Source organism: Aspergillus pseudonomiae, assembly GCF_009193645.1.
Source record: "Aspergillus pseudonomiae strain CBS 119388 unplaced genomic scaffold BDV37scaffold_45, whole genome shotgun sequence".
Classification (NCBI taxonomy): Eukaryota; Fungi; Ascomycota; class Eurotiomycetes; order Eurotiales; family Aspergillaceae; genus Aspergillus; species Aspergillus pseudonomiae.
In genome coordinates this window covers 1-22672 of record NW_022476037.1, presented here as the reverse complement: position 1 = coordinate 22672, position 22672 = coordinate 1, and the positions used below count along the sequence as shown (strand labels likewise).

General features: G+C 52.4%; 9 protein-coding genes across 9 annotated transcripts; 6 read left to right on the top strand and 3 right to left on the bottom strand.

Moving 5' to 3' along the window:
* Positions 1-16: 16 nt before the first annotated feature.
* On the bottom strand, positions 17-1367 carry BDV37DRAFT_272453 (male sterility protein-domain-containing protein; the record flags this gene model as incomplete). The annotated part of the gene is made up of 2 exons (XM_032084872.1): positions 17-1181; positions 1234-1367. 2 exons carry the CDS (start codon positions 1365-1367, stop codon positions 17-19), a joined length of 1299 nt encoding a protein of 432 aa, XP_031940203.1.
* A 475-nt stretch (positions 1368-1842) lies between these two features.
* BDV37DRAFT_151017 (glycoside hydrolase superfamily) lies at positions 1843-3845 on the bottom strand. The gene has a single exon (XM_032078979.1). The coding sequence runs from the start codon at positions 3753-3755 to the stop codon at positions 1962-1964; it is 1794 nt and encodes a 597-aa protein (XP_031940202.1). The 5' UTR covers positions 3756-3845; the 3' UTR covers positions 1843-1961.
* A 490-nt stretch (positions 3846-4335) lies between these two features.
* On the top strand, positions 4336-4983 carry BDV37DRAFT_272451 (uncharacterized protein; the record flags this gene model as incomplete). Its single annotated transcript, XM_032084871.1, has 2 exons — positions 4336-4391; positions 4437-4983. 2 exons carry the CDS (start codon positions 4336-4338, stop codon positions 4981-4983), a joined length of 603 nt encoding a protein of 200 aa, XP_031940201.1.
* A 181-nt stretch (positions 4984-5164) lies between these two features.
* Positions 5165-7770, bottom strand: BDV37DRAFT_272450 (ankyrin repeat-containing protein ANK1; the record flags this gene model as incomplete). Its single annotated transcript, XM_032084870.1, has 4 exons — positions 5165-6171; positions 7114-7428; positions 7522-7699; positions 7759-7770. The coding sequence occupies 4 exons, from the start codon at positions 7768-7770 to the stop codon at positions 5165-5167; spliced, it is 1512 nt and encodes a 503-aa protein (XP_031940200.1).
* Positions 7771-8286: 516 nt separating this feature from the next.
* Positions 8287-9738, top strand: BDV37DRAFT_251467 (DNA-directed RNA polymerase III core subunit RPC11). The gene is made up of 4 exons (XM_032082306.1): positions 8287-8501; positions 8579-8788; positions 8858-8952; positions 9021-9738. Exons 1-4 carry the CDS (start codon positions 8489-8491, stop codon positions 9054-9056), a joined length of 354 nt encoding a protein of 117 aa, XP_031940199.1. The 5' UTR covers positions 8287-8488; the 3' UTR covers positions 9057-9738.
* A 569-nt stretch (positions 9739-10307) lies between these two features.
* Positions 10308-12555, top strand: BDV37DRAFT_251464 (elongation factor 1-alpha). The gene is made up of 3 exons (XM_032082305.1): positions 10308-10485; positions 10555-10823; positions 10885-12555. The coding sequence occupies exons 1-3, from the start codon at positions 10481-10483 to the stop codon at positions 11991-11993; spliced, it is 1383 nt and encodes a 460-aa protein (XP_031940198.1). The 5' UTR covers positions 10308-10480; the 3' UTR covers positions 11994-12555.
* Positions 12556-13949: 1394 nt separating this feature from the next.
* On the top strand, positions 13950-16763 carry BDV37DRAFT_150939 (uncharacterized protein). Its single transcript, XM_032078978.1, has one exon. It carries the CDS (start codon positions 14213-14215, stop codon positions 16355-16357), a length of 2145 nt encoding a protein of 714 aa, XP_031940197.1. The 5' UTR covers positions 13950-14212; the 3' UTR covers positions 16358-16763.
* Positions 16764-18315, top strand: BDV37DRAFT_294886 (MFS monocarboxylate transporter; the record flags this gene model as incomplete). Its single annotated transcript, XM_032089735.1, has 3 exons — positions 16764-17495; positions 17549-17748; positions 17803-18315. Exons 1-3 carry the CDS (start codon positions 16943-16945, stop codon positions 18313-18315), a joined length of 1266 nt encoding a protein of 421 aa, XP_031940196.1. The 5' UTR covers positions 16764-16942.
* Positions 18316-19094: 779 nt separating this feature from the next.
* Positions 19095-22428, top strand: BDV37DRAFT_150928 (putative serine/threonine protein kinase). Its single transcript, XM_032078977.1, has 3 exons — positions 19095-20142; positions 20192-20289; positions 20339-22428. The coding sequence occupies exons 1-3, from the start codon at positions 19239-19241 to the stop codon at positions 22328-22330; spliced, it is 2994 nt and encodes a 997-aa protein (XP_031940195.1). The 5' UTR covers positions 19095-19238; the 3' UTR covers positions 22331-22428.
* Positions 22429-22672: the final 244 nt, after the last annotated feature.

The window sequence follows — 22672 nt, the reverse complement described above, 5'->3', positions numbered from 1 at the left end:
TACCAAACAACCAACATCAGAAGAATCCCGAGGTATAAAAAAACCAAAACAAGATCCAGCTAAGCAGCCCCTTGGCAGCGAACTGCTCCGCCACGAACCGGATCTGTTCTGCCCTCGCGGCGAGGTCCACGTTGTTCCCAGACGCCGATGTGAAAAATTGCAGTTCCGACCTCTCCTTCTCACTCAAGCTCTCCCACAGTCCAACCGTCTTTGCTTCGGAGAATCTATACGAAGCCGCGTATATGACATACACCCGAGCAATCGGGTGCAACAAGCTCGACCGCCAATCCACGTTCAACCACTGCTTCCGGAGCGGCCAAGGAAGTTTCCGCAGTGCCATAGCCTGCGCCCAGAAAGCTTGGAATGTGTAGCGCGCTCTTGTGCCACCGACAGCATGAACAGGGCCTGTTGTTCCCTTCGCAAGGTGAACCAGCAGCCTATCCACGACAACGTCAACGGGAACCTCGTCGATCGTTGACTCTGTTTCCGGGTCGTTTGCGCGGCTGGCCAAACGCGCGACTAAGGTGGGAGTCAGAATAAAACACGCCGCTAGCATAGTCGTTGGCGTGGATTTCGGTACGCTGAACCCCTGGTATGGGAAGCTCTGGGCGGGCGCGATCACCGACGGCCGGAGAATGAGAAGCTGGTCTGCTCTGCCGGCGGCGCTGAATTTGTCGAGAATGAGTCGCTCCGTGAGATGTTTGGCGTAGCCGTACGGCCACGGGAAATTATGCGCGGTGTATTCCGGCGAGTCGCCTTCTCGTTGCACCTGCTTCCATTCGTCCCGTACATCGGATATCCAGCCGCGACCCAGAGGGTAGATTGTCTCCTCCACGTAGGGGTCGGTGTCATCCGACTCCTGGTAAAGGAAGGCGTTTACGTACGCCGTGGAAACATATACGAAGCGATCGAGGCGTTGGCACTGGAAGGCAAACTGGGCGACGTTGTCGCTCCCGTGGATGACTGGTTTTGCTAACTTCTTAAGGGTGGTCATGAGCTTGATTGAGGATGCCGCATGGATAACGATATTGACGCGTTCGTATAATGCCTGAAGATGATCTACATCGATGCCGAGGTTAGGTTCGAGGATATCGCCGGTGATAACGGTGACAAGCTCGGGATCGTAGAGGCACTCGATATACTTGGGGGGCAGGTATTGACGCCACACTTCTTCCAGGCGCCTAATTTATGTCAGCTTGGGCCCATTGCTTATCTGTTTGAAATTATACATACGGCAGACCGCCCCTGCAGAGCAAGTATAGATGAGCCACAGGCGCTTGTGAGATTATGCGGTACGCCAGGGCCGTCCCCAGAAAGCCCGAGGCACCTGTGACGAACAAAACCTTTCCTGAGTAGTAATCCCACATGATGGTAGCATGTACGAAGCATGTTAACCAGCTGACAGAGGAATATAGAGTATTTATATGTTGGTTGTGATGCGCTCAAGGCGTTGTGGGGTCAGCATGCATGTCATGCAAGGGACGCCATCAATTGTTGTCCGCCCATTTGTTATTTGTCACCGTCTCCTCTGTGGGCCAATATTTGGCTTTTGTGGCATTCAAAAGACAGGTTTTGATCTTGGCAGCGAATATCTCCGGCCATCCAGCGAACAGTTCCTGTACTTGAACCCCGGTACCGTCGCCACGATAACAAGGCGAGCTGAACTTAGTAGGATTAGGATTACTTGCTCTGGCCTTTCCTGTTATACTCGCCTATGTTTCTAGGTAGCAAACTCGCACATCCCGCAAGATCTGGACAGTAACGCTGTATGAAGATGAATCCACGCCCATCTCATAGAACATTGACCTACCAAACCAACGACGTTTCAGTATAAGCAATAAGGTGGCGTCAATTGGCCTGTGCCATGGGAAGCTAAAAATATAACAGAATGCGACTATAGGGTGATCTTGAAACAACGAACTCGTCCAAAGTCACCCAATGTTACTACCACTTGCCCTAACTCACGCAGACTGGACATGCCGATGGAAGAAATCGACATAGTCAAACAGACTCCGCTTATACGTCCGCGTAAACTTCCCATCCGTCCGATTAACAGTCTGCAACCCATACTGCTCCCCATAGCTCCCAAACTCATTGTTGTCAGCTATACTCCACGCCAACGCTCCTATAACATTCACATTATCCTCATGGATAGCCTTCAATGTCTCCGTAAGGAAATCCTGGTAGTACAGCGTCCGTTCCAGATCATACCGCTGCGCATCATGAGTTCTGTTCGACTCAAGGAACGGGTTGAACCCGTATTCCGCGATCAGGATCCCCGACGGACGGAACGTATTCCAGATATAGCCCAGTTGCTGGCGGACGTACTGCGGCGCAAGGTACGCGTAGGCGTTCGACGCCTGTCCCATGAGCCACCCGTTGGCTTGGACGTTACTCAGTGTGACGCAGGTGGGCCAGAGGGGGTCGGAGGAGTTCGAAGCGCAGGCGTCCGTGCCTTGTGGCAGGGGAGATGCGTACTGCGCTGTGTAGGGGTCGAAGGACCAGAAGTCGATCTTGCCATGGATATGCTTGATTTGGTCGTCTGTGAGCGGCTCCATCATATCTGCTGTGTTTATGGCTGCATCTGGGTACTGTTTTCCTAAGAATAGTGGGTTCGACATTATCCCCAACAGGATGTCTTGGTATCGGGAAGCTGCGGCAATGTGCGAGGAGTTTTGTGTGTCCAGGGGCATGGCTAGGTTATTGGCGAATTTCATCGTGATTTTGCCTTTTCCGCCCAGTGTGTTCTTGTACCAGTCGTAGACGTCTGCATGGGCGATGAGTGCATTTGTCAGGTCTTGGTACTTCTGGAATAATGTGCCCACGCCGATGTTTGGCTCATTGAACGTCACCCAGTACGGGACTCGGTCTGCGTATCTGGTCATGACTATCTTGGCGTAGTAGAGGAAATGCTCGGGCAGGGAGTCCAGGTCTGCCTGGACGGACGTAGGCGCGTCGACGTGGTTCAAAGTAACGATCGGCGTCACACCGTACTTCAGACAGGTGTTGATGAGATCATCGTAGTGGTCTAAGCCTTCGGTATTGACGGGTGAACCAGCCACACCGAAGGGCACGATCCGCGGCCAAGACAGCGAGAATGAGTAGTATGGTATTCCGGCAGCTGCTAGTCTAGCGATGTCTTGCTCGTACATGAAGTAGTGCATGTTCGCTACGTTGGCGTCGCTCCTATCAGCGGTTTCCGGGGACAACGCATTGCCCATACTATCTAGGACACTGGGGCCACGACCTTCCAGTTGAAGACCGCCCTCTATCTGCCAAGAACTGCTGGAGACACCCCAAATAAAATCTGCTGGTAGTTTCAAGCCCGTATCCGAAGGCGCATTGTACAGCGCAGGGGGTAGCACCAGCTCAGCTTTCGCAACCGGGGTGGCAGACACTGTGGTGGTGAATGGCGGGGAGCTCACGAACGAATAGTTCTGCCAGAGATTGACGTACGCACTTTGACCATACTGGCTATCCGACGTGATCGTTGCGGAAGGGTCGTATGAGTACGTAGTATAGGTAAGGTCGCTAGGCAGCAGAGTAGATACCTTGCTGAATGGTGGCGCGATTGACGTTGGAAATGATACAGACGTCGATATCGGCGTGGCATAGGCATCTGAGGTTAGTTGGGTGTATGTGAACGAAGAGTAGGTCAGTTGGGAAGAGGCAAAGATGTGAGGACTAGCAAAGCCTGTGCTGACCCAATCTAGGGCGACAAATCCCGCCACCAGCCAGTTCCGAGATATAGCCATAATGCTAAGCGTGTGAGCTTTTCCACCGTGGAGTGCTGATTCATCGCTCCGGCACCACACAGCTTATATATCTGCCGATCGCTGAGGGAATTTCGGACTAGACGTATGACAGTATCGGATAATCCGGTATTCCTCCACACTCGGATTGCGGGGTGACAATCTAGGGCTCAAACTCCCGGGGTCACTTTCCGTGTAGTCTCGTTTTCCAATCCATCTCACGGTTATACCGGGATCTTGTATGTCTGGGAGTCAGGGAAGGGAAACATTCTAAAAAGAACAGGCCGTTGCGCCGTGAATGTTCCATACAGGAGGCACAAGCAGGTTTGTAAACACCACTGTTATCTCTTTCCTCCGTAGTGCTCTGTATACTAAGGGCATTTCGTAACGGTTCAACAGCTGTTGGGCATTGAACAGGTTTTCGTTCCATATGGCCCCACCCATGCTGCAGCGCTGAGGTACGACTCAACGGGCAAGAAATGAAGTCACTCCCGTCCTTTCGGTTGAGGTTGAACCGAGAACGAGTACGGGGAGGTTGATCTGCATCAAGAGATTGAGTCAAGGAAGTATGCGGGGTGGACAAATGTGGAGGAGATCCGCACGGTGCATCCACCAGTTCGATAGAGAAGAAGCTCAATGGTCGAAAGCGAGCCCTAATTGACAGGAAGGTCGTATTTGCCGAAGTAACGCCGGCGAAATGCGGGGGAGACACGGCATCCCACAATCTCCTACCACCACCAGTCGTCGTTGCAAGATCAAGGAACAAACCATGTCATACTACCTTTCCATGGTAATAAGCGGCGAAGGCAAAGACCCCAAGCATCGATCTCACTGGGCATTCGCAATCCACCAGCCGGCACAAATCATCGGCGATCTTCTGCACGTCCGACCCATTGATTTAAGGCGGTTGTGGTACGAATTCGAACATCGCTCGGACTCGGAACTCATTCTGGTGGATGCGATAGGATTGGCGAAGATTGCAGAGCTGGATGGCCCACAGCGCCTGCAAGCGATCAGTGTGATCCGAGATGAGACGGCCCCAAAGGATGGCGTGAGAAGATGCCAGGATTGGGTCTTTAGTGCTTTGATCGCGCTGGAGGTGGAGGAACTTGTTCCGGCTGGGACGTCCGAGTTGTGGAAAGGGCTGATGGGGAGAACGGCGACGGAGGTAGAGGAGGCTGTTGGACCGAAATGGACGAGTTTCCGTGGATCTCATAGCTCGCTGAGGTAGTTTTCTGAAAGGTATGTTCTTATATCCATTGATGCACTTTGTGAGATAGCGCAATCAAGTGCTCATGTCGTATAGGCGTCAAGGAGTATCAAAATGATAGTGATGGAGCTAAAGCATTATGCCATACGTTTACGTGTACTAAATGGACTCATGCGCTACGACCTGAGGAAAGGCTTCGTCATCACAGCTCTTTACTCCACTGCCTCCCACTCCACAGTTTCTCAGTTGTCCACAACCAGTAATCTCGTCCCTTCATTAACCATACCAGGAAACTCGGCAATCGATAACCCATAGCCGCCCCGACACCTTTGCTCTTACCAATCGGGACTATTTGGGTCTCGCGGGTGTCTTCCTTGAACAAGCGATCCTCACCCACCGAGCCCTCATCCTCACCAGCGGCAAGGAGTAAGTCGCGCTTCATATTCGCGCAGAGGACCGGAATAGCTTCAACGATGAAGTGAACAGTTGGCCGTGCCCATGATGAAACATCACCGATCGCGTAAACACGGGGTCCGGCTTTATCAACCCGTAGAGTCGAGGGACTAGTGTCAACACGGCCATCAGGTGTCAGGAGAGATCGGTCAATGAAACCAGAATTCGCTCGAGTGCCAGTTGCGGGGATGTACAAGTCAGCTCCAAGAGTTTGCCCATCCTCAAGGGTCACTGTCGTCTTAGCGGTCAAGGCATCCTTGCTGTCGGCACTGGCTGCCACATTTTGGACTCGCGCACTCTTAATGACCGTCACGCCTACTTGAGCAAGGTACTGCTCTGCCAGGCTGGCGAGGCTAGGGCGCAAGTGTGGGAGGATCTGAGGCCCAGAAGTGACGACAGTGATCGGCACCGTAGGGTTTACCAACTTGGAGCGAAACCACCAAGCGCGGCCATTCAAATGCTCCCCAAGCTCACCAGCTGTCTCGACTCCGGCCGGACCGCCACCAGAGATGAGGATACTCTTGGCTGTTGGCAGGGCTTCACGGAACGAAGTCCAATTTGCCCGTAAGTCCTCGACGTCGCGATTCAGACCAAGAAGAGGAGAAGGCGTTGATGCACCAGTCGCGATCACAAGCGCATGGAAATCAATCGTGTCTGTAGTGTCTTTTGCGGCACAATTCACGGTAACATTCCGGCCGGTATGATCTAGTTGTATTACAGTGCCGTGAATGAAGCGAAAGTTGCGAATTCGGTCGCCTTGATACTGCTCGAATACTTTGGAGATATTGACGAAAAGCTTCTCCTGGTCAAAAAGCCCGTCCGAGATCAGCGCACGGGGGCAAGCAGATCTGCACAAGGCGTGCGAGGATGCGCTAATCAAAGTGACCTGATATCCTTCTGGATCTGGTAACTTGGGTACCACGTGTTTTAGAAGGTAGTGGGCCGCAGACACGCCTGCGTAGGAGCCACCGAGAACAACAATGTTCCGACGCTCTGCTGTCACCATGTTTACTGCGGCTTTCGTTCTCAAGTTGCAAGTCAACGATAGTGGGCAAGATTATGAATGTGCGAGTCAGGTCCCAAGGCAAGACTCAGCAGCTGCACAGATACTTTGGAAGCAAAAAAAAAAAAAAAAAAAAAAAAAAATCACATCTTCCCCGGACGGTGACTACCACGCCTTATAATGAAATATTGCGTGTTAGTTGTCATGGATGTGCCTGATGTTGTTCGGGCTTCGGGGCTTCAACCTTCCGAGGGATATAGGCAGCTCAACTGACGCATCGGCCTCGTAAGCACTAGCATGTAAGAGCGTACTTTTGTGTGGAAGCTCGAGACTAACTAGCACTATTACCGACCGTATGTGGCTATCAAAGCCTAGGATCTCGATGAGCTAATATAACCTTTTAGCAGCCAATGTGTTAATCCCGATAATCTAATCAGTATGTGTTCACTTCTATAGTAGTTTATCCTCGCAGGCAACGTCAGCACCCTTGGGTACAGCGGGACAGGAAAAGCCACTATATGAGCAGGATCCGGGCGTCGGGCTCCGCTCTGTACAAAGCCTGTGGCATATATTATTTGACCAATCTATTGAACCATGGGTGAAAGTAAAAGTAGCATATCATCACAGTCGTGCGTCTATGGAGGGAAGAAGGAAACGTCGCCATAGGTGTCCCTCTATTCATTACTCGCTATCACTTGCGCTGTCATGAACAGAACCATTGCCCGCGTCATCTCTTAGACCCTCTGCAAGAACGTATTCGGTCTGCTGGAGAATGGCCTTGATCTCCGGATTGTTGTACACAAGGTCCGCGGGTTTTTGACCATGCTTATTCCTGACACGAGGGTCACAGCCAGCTTCGCACATCATCTTGATCATCTCCAGTGCGAGTTCGGGCTCGCCCTTCTCATTGGCGTAGCGTACAGCAGTGTGGAGGGGGGTATCTTTGTCGAGGCGGGTGAGAGGGTCGCATTCAAAATATTGGATATCGAAGAGAGAGTCCATCGTGTCATCTATCGTAGAGTACGGTTAGAATGAATTCCTTGTTTGCTTGTTTCACGACCAATAGTAGTCGCTGGGGGCTGTCCGTCATCCGTCCGACTTACAGCTGCCATATGAAGCACAGATATGAAGAGCGTGGTTCCCCAATGGGTCTGTAACACCGTTGAGGAACTCGGCCACTTCTTCATTCGAATTCTCTTCCATACCCTCTAGGACTTGTTCAATCAAATGAGGCTGGTCTCGACGACAAGCCTCAACGACCAGTTCACGAGGAGATGCACCCTAATCGATCAATGATAAGCGGCCGACCTGATTTCTATATAGTCAACAAAGAAACGTACTTCGTCCGCCATGATTGCCTGAATTGGAGGTATTCCTAGTAAAGCAAAAGGATCTGTAGCCGCTTCGACTTGCGACTGGAAGAACAGTGAATGTGATAGAGACAGTAGCTAAGAATGGTATGACAATAGTACGGTAAGTCAACCGCGGAGGTAATAGGAAGCGGTGTATGCTAACACGGAGATCCCGGAAAGTAAGATCTGGAAAAGGATGGTCAGCATACGGGAAACAACAATTGGGAGATCTTTTGCAGCGTTCCCCAGCGCTCAAATTCACTAGATAACCATCGGGGGCTACTTACTAGAAGGGCTTTGGCTTTGTTCGTATATCAATTCTCTTGACAGATTTCCCCGCCGCGCTACGGGGTAAATGCATGTCTCCCGCTGCGATAGCCGCTCGGATTATGGATGTGCCGGTCCGCTTACTCGGTTTGCCCCACGTCCCAATTGGTGCGTACCTCAGGCTAGGTATCTTTCTGCAACAGAGCCGCAAACCAAACCACAAGAGGTCTAAAGGCGGTGAGGTTTTTCTCTCCACCAACGACAAGTTCTGTCCGATAAGGGTCTACAATGTGCATGAGCCCTTGCTGCGGAACTATAGCAGTAGTTACAGCTTATTCGAAGTGTCGCGATTGAATCCTACGTAGGAGGGAAGACCCGTTACGTCTTGATTGACTGAAAATAGCTCTCTTCCGATTATTGACATTTGAGTCTCCAGCGATAACTGTTCACAATGCCCTTGACCTGTTAGTTCACTTCTCCCCTCAGACTGCCATGTCCATTACAGCACATAGCTAACCCTGGGGGCTTGTCTTTCTTGCAGTCTGTCCTAATTGCAGTAATGCACTAACGATCTCCCGCGCGGACCCAACTCCAAGACACCCTCTGGGGGTCAATCGATTCGAGTGCCGGACCTGCCCCTATCAATATGTTCTGGAACAAAGTTATTTCGAGAAAACTGAGATGAAGCAGAAAGAAGTGGAGGATGTCTTTGGCGGGAAGGAAGAATTTGCGAATGCCGATAGCATGGCTAGTAAGTGATGTCAGTTCTCGAGAGTGACGCGGTTGAGGCTAACATATGCTTTCTCTTTTTCACCTACAGCCCAGTGCCCCGCCGAGAACTGCAATGGCGACCGTGCATATTTCTTCCAACTGCAGATTCGAAGTGCAGATGAACCTATGACTACATTCTTGAAGGTGGGTGGCTTTCCTAGTTCATGCAAACGACTTGCATATAGCGCGCATACTGACTCGGTGGTCAACAGTGTACCAGCTGTGGTGCCCGATGGAGAGAAAACTGAAGTTTCACTTTCCGGCGTTCAAGAAAGGGAAATTTCCTATTCAATGTTCTTATGGTAAAAGTGATTTAGACTGGTGGGAAACGTTTAAAAGCGGTGTTGTTATGTTTTGGTTACAACTGTAGATGGCGGTTGTGAATGATTTCCAGGAGTATGGTGGTTTACTAGCTTAGCGATACCCCTCAATGGTTACTATGATGACTATCCGACCAACCAACTACTACATGCAGATACGTAGCTATGGCAGATCAACAGACAAAATTTTCTCTTAGCGGCGGCAGGTAATCGCCCGTTTAGGATTGGAGGAACGACCTCATCCATGGTAAGCTTGTGCGTTGTTCCCAAACACGGGACCTGCTCTCGAAAAGAATTTTTTTAATTAAGATTTTTTTATTCTTAGCTCCCTTGCCATATGAAAATTTTTCATTGACAACTTACCAGATTGTCACCGCTCAGGAGGGGCAACAAGTGATCTTACCTAAGGAAACTAGTCAAGAGTCCGAGACAGTAAAGGATTCATCTCAATGAGGGGCACACACAGCAGCGATCATGTGTGAAAAACAAGAGGGAAAAATTGAAATAGAATAGGATGAAAATTTTTTCTAGGTTATTAATTGGTCTGTCGACGTTGCCTCTTGCCTCCTAAGAGCATATGCATCGTGAGAAAAAAAAAAAAAAAAAAAAATAGATTCCTTCCCACTGTGGATCAGACGGGCGCCACTCGGCCGGGCCACAGCTGCTTGGATGTTGACCGGGAGAGGACCAATTGATGCCTCAGACGACCGCGGGGTTCAGATGCAAACATGTACAACACGCAGCAAACGAAGCAGCCCACCACTGCGTTGATGCCCAGTGTGTCTGTCCAAAATCCACAGTACACTCAAAGGCAAGAAAAAATTTTTATCGTCGAGGCAGGATAGTGACCTGTGGTGGGGTCATTGTCGGGGCTCCGAGCGAAAGGGAACCAAGGAAACGCAAGATCAACGAGGTTGGTGTACCCAAAAGGCCGCAGCAACAAGAGTCAACGCCCAAAAGTCAGCAGTCTGGAAGAGACTCCGCCGTGCAGATTCTGCGTCGGTCCCGCACATGCGTGGTGGGGCATTACCCCTCCATGTCCAATGATAAGGGCGGCGGTCGAGGGCTTAAGCCCGCCCACTAATTCGCCTTCTCGCTTGCCCCTCCATATAAGGATTCCCCCTCCTTCCCCTCCCACAACTTTTTCTCTCTTTCTCTCTTCGTCCGCATCAGTACGTATATCTCTCGCCCCTACCTCCTTTCCTTTCCTTCATCCTTTCATTCCTCTGTTTCCTTACTGACATCTGTTTTGCTCAGTACCTCTACGCGATCAGCCGTAGTATCTGAGCAAGCTTTTTTAAAGAACCTTTCTAGTATCTTACAAAGAACTACAAAGTTCACAAACCTTCACAATGGGGTAAGTCCATCATACTTGCGAGTCCGAGTATCTCTCAGAGCATGACTGACCCGTATCCTCTCGCCACAGTAAGGAAGACAAGCAGCACATCAACATCGTCGTTATCGGCCACGTCGATTCCGGCAAGTCCACCACCACTGGTCACCTGATCTACAAGTGTGGTGGTATCGACCAGCGTACCATCGAGAAGTTCGAGAAGGAAGCCGCTGAGCTCGGTAAGGGTTCTTTCAAGTACGCTTGGGTTCTTGACAAACTCAAGTCCGAGCGTGAGCGTGGTATCACCATCGATATTGCCCTCTGGAAGTTCCAGACCTCCAAGTATGAGGTCACCGTCATTGGTAAGCATCGAGTTGCAACCAGCCTTGTTCATGCCGCAGCCATCTAACAAAAGCTCAATAGATGCCCCCGGTCACCGTGATTTCATCAAGAACATGATCACTGGTACCTCCCAGGCTGATTGCGCTATCCTCATCATTGCCTCCGGCCCTGGTGAATTCGAGGCTGGTATCTCCAAGGATGGCCAGACCCGTGAGCACGCTCTGCTCGCTTTCACCCTCGGTGTCCGTCAGCTCATTGTTGCCCTCAACAAGATGGACACCAACGGCTGGTCCCAGGACCGTTACAACGAAATCGTTAAGGAGACCTCCAACTTCATCAAGAAGGTCGGCTACAACCCCAAGGGTGTTCCTTTCGTCCCCATCTCCGGTTTCAACGGTGACAACATGATCGAGGTCTCCACCAACTGCCCCTGGTACAAGGGTTGGGAGAAGGAGACCAAGGCTGGCAAGTCCACCGGTAAGACCCTGCTCGAGGCCATCGATGCCATTGAGCCCCCGGTCCGTCCCACCGACAAGCCCCTCCGTCTTCCCCTCCAGGATGTCTACAAGATCTCTGGTATCGGTACTGTGCCCGTCGGTCGTGTCGAGACTGGTGTCATCAAGCCCGGTATGGTCGTTACTTTCGCTCCTGCCAACGTGACCACTGAAGTCAAGTCCGTTGAAATGCACCACCAGCAGCTCCAGGCCGGTAACCCCGGTGACAACGTTGGTTTCAACGTCAAGAACGTCTCCGTCAAGGAAGTCCGCCGTGGTAACGTTGCCGGTGACTCCAAGAACGACCCCCCCATGGGCTGCGCTTCCTTCAACGCCCAGGTCATCGTCCTCAACCACCCCGGTCAGGTCGGCGCTGGTTACGCTCCCGTCCTCGACTGCCACACCGCTCACATTGCTTGCAAGTTCTCTGAGCTCCTTGAGAAGATTGACCGCCGTACCGGTAAGGCTGTTGAGAGCAACCCCAAGTTCATCAAGTCTGGTGATGCTGCCATCGTCAAGATGGTTCCCTCCAAGCCTATGTGTGTTGAGTCCTTCACCGACTTCCCTCCTCTCGGTCGTTTCGCTGTCCGTGACATGAGACAGACCGTCGCTGTCGGTGTCATCAAGAGCGTCGAGAAGTCTGCTGGCGCCGCTGGTAAGGTTACCAAGGCCGCCCAGAAGGCCGGCAAGAAATAAGCTGGTTAATATGTGCGGGGATGCAATTATGAACCTTTTATGAGCACAAAAATATGGAATTCTCATGAATTTAGACTTGAGTTATGTAGTTGATCCTACAGACTTGAATCATGACTTTTTTCGTTAAATCTGTTTTCTGTAGACCGTAAGTTGTTTTCTGTGAGTTGTCACATGGATCTCTAGGCCTAATCACATTCAACAATGCCCTACCAGCGTAGACTGTGACTGTTCCTTAGTCTGTGGTGTGCGCAGGTGTAACCCCTCCTTGTTGAAGCTGTGACTAGTTCTTGATAAGACATGCTTGTTGGAGTCCTCATAGCGATGTTCATCCCCTGCTGGCTAGTATCCATCGATCAATGTCCTTTCTTGCACCATCAACAACCTGTACATGTATTATCATCAAGCCCTGCATGGTTGGCATCACACCCTTGAGTGTATGGGAAGTACCAATGTTCTTGGATATTTTATACTCTTAGAACTCTGTTCATATCAGAGAACCCCTGATGGGTCTGTTCCGTCGCGAAATATATTCCCTGGTGGCACAGTGAAATTGAGATTCTACGAAATATATATTCAAACTTTCCACTATTGAGTAGCTTAAGTATACGCCAAATAGCTTCCACAAAACAGTACACGCTCGTCGTGGATTAGAGAGGCGTTTTGCGTTCAATATATTCCTTATACTAGTGACAATGAGTATATGAGCGTCACCATTGTCAGCCACAACGCGATGTCTTTATCCATGATACTCGTTGCATATCAAGGGCGAATAAATTCATAGGCTCTCCTTTATGGTATAGTGTATACTAGTCTACCCTTTAATTTTCATAGGACTTACACGTAGAAGCTTACCCAACTCATCCATTGAAGTCATGTGGCAAGTGAAAGTCTATTCATTGTTCGAGCTGACAGCAAATGCAAGCAAATGCCAGTGGTTCCTCGCAATCTAACTTTCCTTCCGCACGAACTACAACTCCTAACCCAATAGGGACCCCGGAGAATTACTTTTCCCTCCGACGATCTTACCTAAGGAGATCGACAAGTATCTGATCGCACTGGCCAATGGCAATCTCGCATGGGCCGCGCCCAACGCTAACACCCAAGCAGCAAAATCAAAACAAACAAAGTGGAGTTGTTCTACTAGTTGTATCTATGGAGGAAAATCAATGTACACTGACTTAGTGACCTCAACTGTAGGACTTGACAAACAACCTTGATCATAGCTGTCAAGTACACAGAAGTAACTACTTAATAAGAGTGATCAGTTCAGCCATTCCTCTTTATTTGACGTATATCCAATAAAGTGGCCCGGAAAAAGAACAGCGATGTCTCAGCCAAACATGTCCGGGCGGGTAACAGATTCAGGGTGGAACTGAATCGCGTCTAGGCTCATTCCGCGGGAATGTTGGAATGCCAGAGGGATAAGTAGATGAGCTGAGATGAAGCATGAAGCATGAGACTCATAGCTAAGCAACAAGATCTTTTCGATAACCACTGTAAGCGCAACTGTGTTGTAAGTAACGCAATGTACAGTACATACGAGCCCCATGCTCGTACTCTAGTTGCTATGATTTATAAACAACAACCAAACTCAATCACAATGGCAACAACACCTGTCATTCTCGAATCCTCCATAGATAGTAGAAGAAGAACACGAACATCCCACGTTACACAGCATAACTTCTTCTTCTGAGCGTCCATTCACTTGCCGTTTCTGGGAACGGTTTGCCTGCAAGGTTCAACGGACGGTAACTGGCCGCGCTCATTTAAAACGAACCCCGGGTCAATCATCACACCCTCTCGGCTGTTCCTTTGCCGCTTGTTTTGTTTTCACTTTCCATCCCGCTTTCCCACCTCACTGCCTTTTTACCTGGATTTTAATTTAATCGGTCTCGCTTCGGCTTATTGTGTATTTTCTTTTTTGTTCGTATATACTTTGAAATATTGAGATTAGGTATGGTTCCGGGGAATACCGTTCGTTCGCTCCGATCACTCACATCCAATCTCCTCCAGACCAGCGCTGAGAGCCGGTGCCTCAGCGCCTATTGAATGTCATCTTGAAAACATGCTGTATATATCGCCGTCCACGCGCCAGACACTATCATCACATCTATAGGCCATTGCAAAATCAGCAGGGGAATAAATTCCCCGAGAGCCCGCAGACGACAGACCATCCCAGACAGCCAGTCCGTTTTGCAAACTGACCGAATCACTTCGCCATGGACGGCCCACCCCCTCCTCCTCCCCCTCACGGCGAGAAACCGAACACCACCCACGGCCACGAATACCGGAAAGCGTCGGACCTGCCCGAAGGGAACTACGATATCTTCATCATTCCGCCGCATTCGTCCGGGTCGGGCTTCCTCTATCTCCCGTCGCTGCAATGCCAGCGGAATAGCTTCGTCGCGGGCTCGGTGTGCACCCTGTTCCTTGTCCTTGTGTGGTCTTTTATATCGCCAATTTTCAAGACGTGGTATATGGCTGCTGCCGCGAGTGGCGGCGGCGGCGGCGGCGGCGGCGGCGGAGGGATGGGTATTGGTCTCTTAGGGATCGGAGTTGGCATTGCGGGATGGGGATTTGGCGTGTATCAAGCTGGGTTTGGGGTCTCGGGGTTTGGAAGAAAGGGGGGTGGTGCTGGCTCCGGAAGTGCCAGAGGCAGTACTGGCCAGGCCGGTGCCGGAGAATATGAGAGAGGTTCGGGTAATGCTGGTGGAGAGCGAGGGAACTACGGCGGAAATTATGGACCTCCGCCAGGGAGCCAGTACTCTGGAAATCAGTATGGTGCCGGCCCTCCGCCTCAGACACCTCCCCCTAACGCTGGCCCAGGACCAAATAAGCCCGACTCGGCCAAGGCCGAAGAGAAGGCCCGAGCGGAAGAAAAGGCCCGCGAAGAGAAAGCTCGCGAGGAGCGAGCTCGGGAAGAGAAGGCTCGTGAGGAGAGGGCCCGAGAGGAAAGGGCCCGAGAGCAAAAAGCCCGGGAGGAAAAAGCTCGGGAGCAAAAAGCCCGGGAGGAGAGAGCTCGCGAGGAAAAGGCCCGTGAGGAGAAGGCCCGCGCAGAAAGAGAACGGGAAGAAAAGGCACGTGAAGAGGCGAGACGGAAAGAGGAGCTTCGACGGAAAATGGAAGAGTTCAAGCGGAAGAGAGAGGCTGAGCGGCAAGAAAAGCAAAGACAGCAGGAGCGCGAGGCGATGGAGAAGGAAATGCGTGAACAAAGGGAGCAGTTCGAGAAAGAGATGGCCGCTGCCAGAGAAGCAGCGGCAAAGGAGGCACGAGAGCGTGCCGAGAAGGAAGCAGCCGAAGCTCGGGCAAAGGCTGAAAGGGAGGCCGCTGAAGCAAAAGCTAAGGCGGAGAAAGAAGCCGCAGAGAAGGAAGCGGCTGCAAAAGCGGCTGCAAAGAAGGAGGCTGATGCCAAGTTTGCAGCCCTCAAGGAGGCGGCAGCAAAAAAGTATGCCGAGAAGAAGGCCAAAGATGCCCAAGAGGCAGCGGCCAAGGAGGCAGCAGCAGCGAAAGAAGCCGCGGCGAAGACTGCCAAGGAAAAAGCAGGCAGCGCATCAGTCCCTCCGCGAAGCCCATCCCCGAAGAAGCCCCCGTCTGGAGCACGAACCACGATGTCCGCCGACCAAGACGATGCATATTCCTTTCGACCTTACGACAGACCTCGACGGCCATATGGGGGTACGTCAAGCTCGTCAGCATACTCTGAATCATCCTACGCTCCTTCCCAATCCACAGCTCGAACATCACCTCCACCATCAAACCGAGGACGGTATGAAACTAAAGACCCGGATAAGATTGTTATCAAGGGTGTCTTCCAGTTCAACAATGCCTTTATTAAAAGCCCAGCGGCTCAGCTGGTCTCTGGGCAGGGAATGGTGACGGACGGACTGGTTCTGCGTATCACTACCGAAGGGCTGTTCGTTGACGACGATATCCGGGGAGTGGGTCAGCGAGAATGGGACGTCAAGGCTTGGACGATGAAGTTGGTCGAGGTGTGGTGTCCACAATATGCCTCCCAGAAGCATAACCCTCCCAAGCAGAGTTCATTCTTTGGTCGACGGGACGAAGGACCTTCATCAGCGGAATCCGATGCATACCTACTCAATCTACTGAAGGTGTGCAAGAATACATGTCGCCTTGCGTCGCCAGGGCCGCAGTCTGAGAAACAGGGGCTCCATGTGCTACGGGCCAGCATTCGTGACCAGGAGGGTCGAAAGTATCTTTTCGTCTTGGAAGAGACAGAAGGTTGGAAGGTGGGCATCGGGCTTCAGCGACTTCGCAAGGGGGCGCTAGTACGATCTCTGGGGGTGACGAACATGTCGGTCAATGAGGGCCGCTCGATACTCGGGAACCTTGGATACATCTGATCAGCTTCAGTGCTTTTCACCAATCCAACTTGGGTTGCTATACAGTATATATTATTCACCTCACCACTCATAGCGAGATGTTGTTTCAAGATCCAGCCTTGCATAGTGTCATTCTGGCTAGACCTTCGTTTGTACAGAGATTCCCCCTGTTGTTGATTGCTTATGATGTTGACGATTTCTTGCGATTCACCTATTTCTAGTTGTATATAATGCAGCACAGACGTTCATATATTAACAAAGCTCCTTCTGGTAGACCTTGCCTTCCCCTGCACGAATTCTAGTATGATGCCCCATGAACAAAGGCGATCACGTGTCCCGAGTGTCACCATTCACCTGGAGCTGGTTGGCCACGGATTGCGTTGTTGCATTAACTGATCATGACGAAAGTCTATTGGGATAATCAGACCAATCCTCGAGCTTGCCCTCGGCGTTTGAAACTGAGATCATTGGCCCAAAATGCCATGGGGATACCCAGATGAGGCCGTATCAAACCCTACTTGAGTGTTCCCCTCAACGTCAGACTGACCCTTTCCGCATAGTCCAGACTCTAGACGGACCTGCGGCTTGTATTGAATATACTTAACGATGGTCAAAGAAGATGAAGCTACAGATACGGCGCTGCCACCGAGCGAGATCCCCCTGCAATCACCACCGCCGCCTGACGGTGGTTTTGAGGCATGGGCTCAAGTGGTATCAGGACATCTGATTTTAGCCCTCACCTGGGGTTACGTTTCGAGCTTTGGCGTCTTTCAGAATTACTATGAAACCACGCTCCCCCAGTCAGCCGCTGATATCTCCTGGATCGGAGGCGTTCAAGTATTTAGCCTTTTGTTCATTTCAACCCTGTCGGGACGGGCCACGGATGCTGGCTTTGCCCGGCCAATGATACTGGCCGGATCGATCTTCATGCTTGTGGGCACGTTTATGACCAGCTTAGCGACCACATACTGGCAACTCTTTCTCGCACAGGGCGTATGCATCGGGATCGGACAGGGTCTGATGTGGTTGCCCAGTGTGACAGTGATTTCCACATATTTCGCTAGGAAGCGAGTATTCGCTGTGACAACTGCTGCGACGGGTACAAGCACGGGTGGAATGATATTCCCTGCAGTGATTCAGTATTTGACCCCGAAGATAGGTTGGTTCCTTTTATGCGAAGGTAGTCATGCCGTATTGACGCTGCACCTTTAGGGTTTCCGTGGGCTGTCCGCTGCATGGGATTTATTGTCCTTTTTATGGTCATCCTGATCAATCTGCTGGTGCGCACTCGGCTTCCACCTCGCAAGTCCGGTCCACTGGTCGAATGGACCGCGTTCAAAGACACCTCTTACATGCTCTTCACGTTTGGGATCTTCCTGTTGTATTGGACTCTGTACTTTGCTTTTTTCTATGTGAGAAGCCCCGTATGCCGGGCCTTGCTGGCGATGTTGACTGATTCCTTGCAGATCCAAGTCTACGCCACCAAAGAGTTGGGTCTCTCGCAGGCTGCCGGGGTCAACCTGATCATCATCATAAATGCAGCTGGCATGGTGATTCGAGCTCCCTGCGGGTATCTTGCTGACCGATGGATCGGCCCACTAAACAGTCTCATCCCGTGGGTGGCCCTCTGCGGGATCTTGATTTACTGCTGGGCCGCCGTACACAACGTCGCTGAGTTGTACGTCTTTGCGGTGTTCTACGGTCTTGCGTCCGCCGCGGCCATGGGTCTGTTTGCCGGTACCGTGCCGTCATTGACCAAGGACATCAGCAAGATAGGTACTCGCGTAGGCATGGTGTTGACCCTGACCAGTGTCGCGCCTCTCACCGGGCCGTCGGTAGCTGGGGCAATGATTGCGAACGCAGGGGGAAATTATTTGCCAGCGCAGATCTGGGCAGGCACGTCATTGTTGGTCGGGACGGCCGCCTTGATCGCTGCCAGGGTTTTGGCCTCGGGATGGCAGTTCCGTGTGAAGATGTGACTATGGAATGGTCGGATGACCCGAAAATGACATGACTAGTGATGAAAGTATGGGACGGAATGCACTTGCTTTGGACCTCGGGTGGCGAATGGATTGGGCCGAGTCTGAAGTGGTCTCGCCTGGGTTTTGCTTCTGGTTTCATTTTGGATCTTTTATGGGGGCAAGATTGAAATGAATTACACGCCTATCCACAGGCAACTTTAGCGATCATCGTTGTTATCTCGCGTGCGACTGCCGTTGGCTGGCAGATTACTATGCCGACACGGTTTCCATGGCCGAAGCGTCGGCATTCCCAGGGTTCTCATGACCCGAGGTCATGCACTGTTCCTGAGCGTCACGATGATCCTGTAGAATATCCACGAGTCGTAATGAGAACAAGGACCAGGGACAATGCAATGACCGTTTCTAGGTTTCTAGAAGATAGACGAGGAGTATATGGAGTAGTAAGAGAGCAACATGGGGAAAAACTGGAGATGCTCGCGGCTGAGTCAGCGGTCGGGGAAATGCCCGTGACTGCCAGCCAACCAAAGGCACGGTCCCAAACTACGAAGTCAGTGAACTGCTGGTCAGTCGGAGCGCGCAGTTCTTTCTTCTCCTCCCAGTTCCCCTTGAACGCTGTGTTGGTTCCAATCTGAAGAAGACTTCGTTCTCTGTCCACCGGTCTTCGATCCCTCCCTCTTTTCCCGCCAACACACCTCTACCCTCCTTGCACCGGGGTCCAGTCAGGTACCGCTCTGCCCCCAAATCACCGCCTCCTCCTCCTATCCACCTCCCCGCCGCCAACTGTCCTCTGTATCAGTCGCCCTTCCTGACTTCCGACTCCGACCCTTTCCTCGTCTCTGACCGTTTCCTCTATGCTGCGACCATAGTTCTTCCTACGACCGGCCATTTAATCTCGCCCCTCGAGGGCTTCCCCAGTCACCATGTCCTATCAGTCGAACCCCCAATCCTATCAGAGCCATGCCGCCTCTCATAGGCCGATTCCGTCGTACAATCCGTTGGCCGCGGTGAACGCCCCGGCAGGCACCTTCTTGCCAGGCACCAAAGTCCAGGTCGGTAGTCATCGCGTGGTCGTCGAGAAGTACCTCTCCGAAGGTGGATTTGCCCATGTCTACGTCGTACGTCTTCCGCAGCCCGTCGAGGGTTCAGAGAGGGCGGTGCTGAAGCGGGTCGCCGTGCCGGACAAAGCGGCGCTCGCCAACATGCGGACCGAGGTCGAGACAATGAAGAAATTGAAGGGACACCGGCACATTGTGAAGTATTTCGACTCTCATGCGTCTCAGCTCCGGGGTGGCGGCTACGAAGTGTTCCTGCTCATGGAATTCTGTTCGGGCGGAGGCTTGATCGACTTCATGAACACGCGCTTGCAGCATCGGTTGACAGAACCGGAGATTATCCAGATCTTCTCGGATGTAGCCGAGGGAGTGGCCTGCATGCACTACCTGAAACCCCCTTTGCTGCACCGTGATCTGAAGGTGGAGAATGTTCTCATATCTCGACATGGGACCTCAAGTGTCTATAAGCTGTGCGATTTTGGCTCTGCAGCGCCCCCTCGTCCAGCGGCGACGTCGGCCGCGGAGGGCCGCCTGATTGAGGACGACGTACAGAGGCACACGACGCTGCAGTACCGGAGTCCGGAGATGATCGATGTCTATCGCAAGCAACCTATCGACGAGAAGAGCGATATCTGGGCGCTAGGTGTACTTCTATACAAGCTATGCTACTATACAACCCCGTTCGAAGAAGTGGGCCAAATGGCCATCCTAAATGCGACCTACAAATTCCCTTCCTACCCTGTTTTCTCGGATCGCCTCAGGATGCTCATCGGTAAGTTTAGTTGAATGTCGGCCGTGAGGGGATACTAATTTCGGCTTAGCATGGATGTTGAAGGAGAACCCGCAAAAGCGCCCAAATATCTACGAGGTGATGCAAGAAGTCTGCCACATGCAAGGAAAAGAAGTTCCAATTCGAGATGTGAGTTTTCCCAATGGCGGGATTCGTGCTCGGTTCCTTACTTGTGTAGATCTACGCGAATCGCTCTAGGTCGGAAGCCCGCCGGTATCAGGAACTGCCGCCGTCCCCGACGGAGACACCGCAAGTCGGCGCAGTGTTCTCTCCTCCGGTCCAGGAGACCCAGATCATCCCAGAGATTGCTCCCATGCGGCGCGGGCGGCCGACAAAACCGACCGGTTCTCAGCACACTTCCGCAAAGCCAAGCCCCTCTCCATTCCGGGGTGGCTCCACAGACCCCTTCGCCGTCTTGGATGGCGGCCAGAAATCCCGGAACTCTACAGACGAGTTTACGAATCGGTTCCCCTCGTTGGATCAGTTTGATATTCTGCACGAGAAGGGTGGCAAGTTCGACTTCGAGCCAGCCTTCGCCGAGACGAAACAAGAGGATGGCGATCTTGCGCAGAGGCTCACCAATGCCTTGGCCGATGAGGCCTTCGCGAAACGCCCTTCGCCCGCGGTGAGCGAGCCGGCTCCCCAACCACCGGTACAGAAGCAGTCCCAGCCGTCGCACGTCAAGAGCCGGCCCTCCGAGTCGTTCAACTACCGCGAGGAGCCCCAGCCGTCGCAGGTGCCACTGTACCAACCGGTGCCGCAGAAGCCGACCATGGTCTCCACAGGCACGATGACGTCGCCACCCCACACGCCGTCGGTGCCGGAGCTGAAACCCCCTAGCCGCCCCATCTATCGATTCCCTTCATCAGACCATCAGCGCCGGCCCTCCAGCCAACCGTGGCCCGCGGACGGCGACAAGAAAATTTCCCGGCCCCTCAACCCTCCGTCCCCTACGAAGCCCTCCGCGGACCCAAGAACATCTGCGGACCGCATCTCTGATCTGTCGACCTCGTCGGCGCGGCCGTCCCTGGAAGGCGTGCGACCATCGACCTTGGAGTTGGAAGAGCTCACGAGTCGATCCAAATCAGCAAACAGCAAGTCTCGCCCGTTTTCCGTTCAGGCAGCGTCCAAGTATGACTTTGGCCGAGGCTCCGAGAGCGCACGCTCCTCACTCGATATCCCCAGGCCCTCATACGACATGGGCGTGCCGCTGCAACATGCGCGGACCGAGGCGGACCGGGCCAACATCTCATCCGACATCGACTATCTCCGGGCGAGGGAAGAGGAGAGCAGCCGGAAGAAAGAGAAGCGGTACAGTGGCAGCTCCAAACACACCAAGCGGTCGAGTCTTTCTACGTTATCGTTGTCGGGGACCAAGACATTGTTTGCAGGGCGATTTGGCGATGCATTCCGGCGGTTCGAGCAGAGCAACCCGGAATCCAAAGCCCAGTCTCCTGCTCTTGAAGAGCCGAAGCAGGTCATGATCACTTCGTCCGAATTGGTCGAGGCGCCCGCCGAACTCAGTGACGCCGAGAACGACGACATCTCTCCGGAGATGCGTCGGGAGCTGGAGCGCCGCCGTCTCTCCCAGGAGGAGAAGCGCGTCGCCAACGCTGCTGCCGAGTATCGCCGACAGGTGGCGGAACGCGGGGAGGGGGGCTTCCGTTCCGACACGCGGTCGTCGATTCAGAACCGGGTGCAGACCTTCTTGGAGGAAAGCAACAAGTCGGCGCCGCCCCCGAAGACGGCCACGGGCTATGGCCGGTTCACGGAGGAGATGAACCCTGCTTTGCCGGCGAAGCAGAACGAACCTCTTCCGGAGCCGCGGATCAACACACGCGCGGCGGGGTCCCTGTACGGAGCGCAGGGACAAGCATCGCCTGTGAAGGACCGGTGGGAGACGGCGGGTCTGCCGCGACAAGAGACGACCAACAGTGGCTATGCGCAATCACAGCGCACAGGGTCGTCTCGGCCCGCAGCACCTCCCAAACCCAAGAGCCTGCGCGTGAGGGGATCGGAGGTGATCAACGAGCGCAGCCAGGCCACGCCTACTACGCCGGGCGAAGATTGGGAGGCCAACTTCAGCCGACGGTTCCCCAGCCTGTCAGGACTTGAGATGGAGACGGAGATCGAGATACCCAATATCCCACTCCGGACGAAGGAGGTGTAATTATTATTGAATTGGGAGGGGTAATAGAAACTGGACTAATTTTGTTCTATACGTATATATTGTCAATACTAGACAAGCGTTGCATTCATGCATGAATCATAATGAGTACTCCGTACTACTAGTAGTATATAATGTAAACAATACTAGTATAAGATTGTCTGAGCCTATCAGAGTCAACTACCAAAAGCGGTTAGTCCACCCCAGAGTCCCACTGCGGCTCAAACAGTCTAGATCATCATTCATCAACTCCGACACTTTCATCTTCTATATATCAATCAATCAACTCTCCATCACCGACAAAATGGCCCCCATAACCCTCAGCCAAGTCGACAGTAAGCCCCC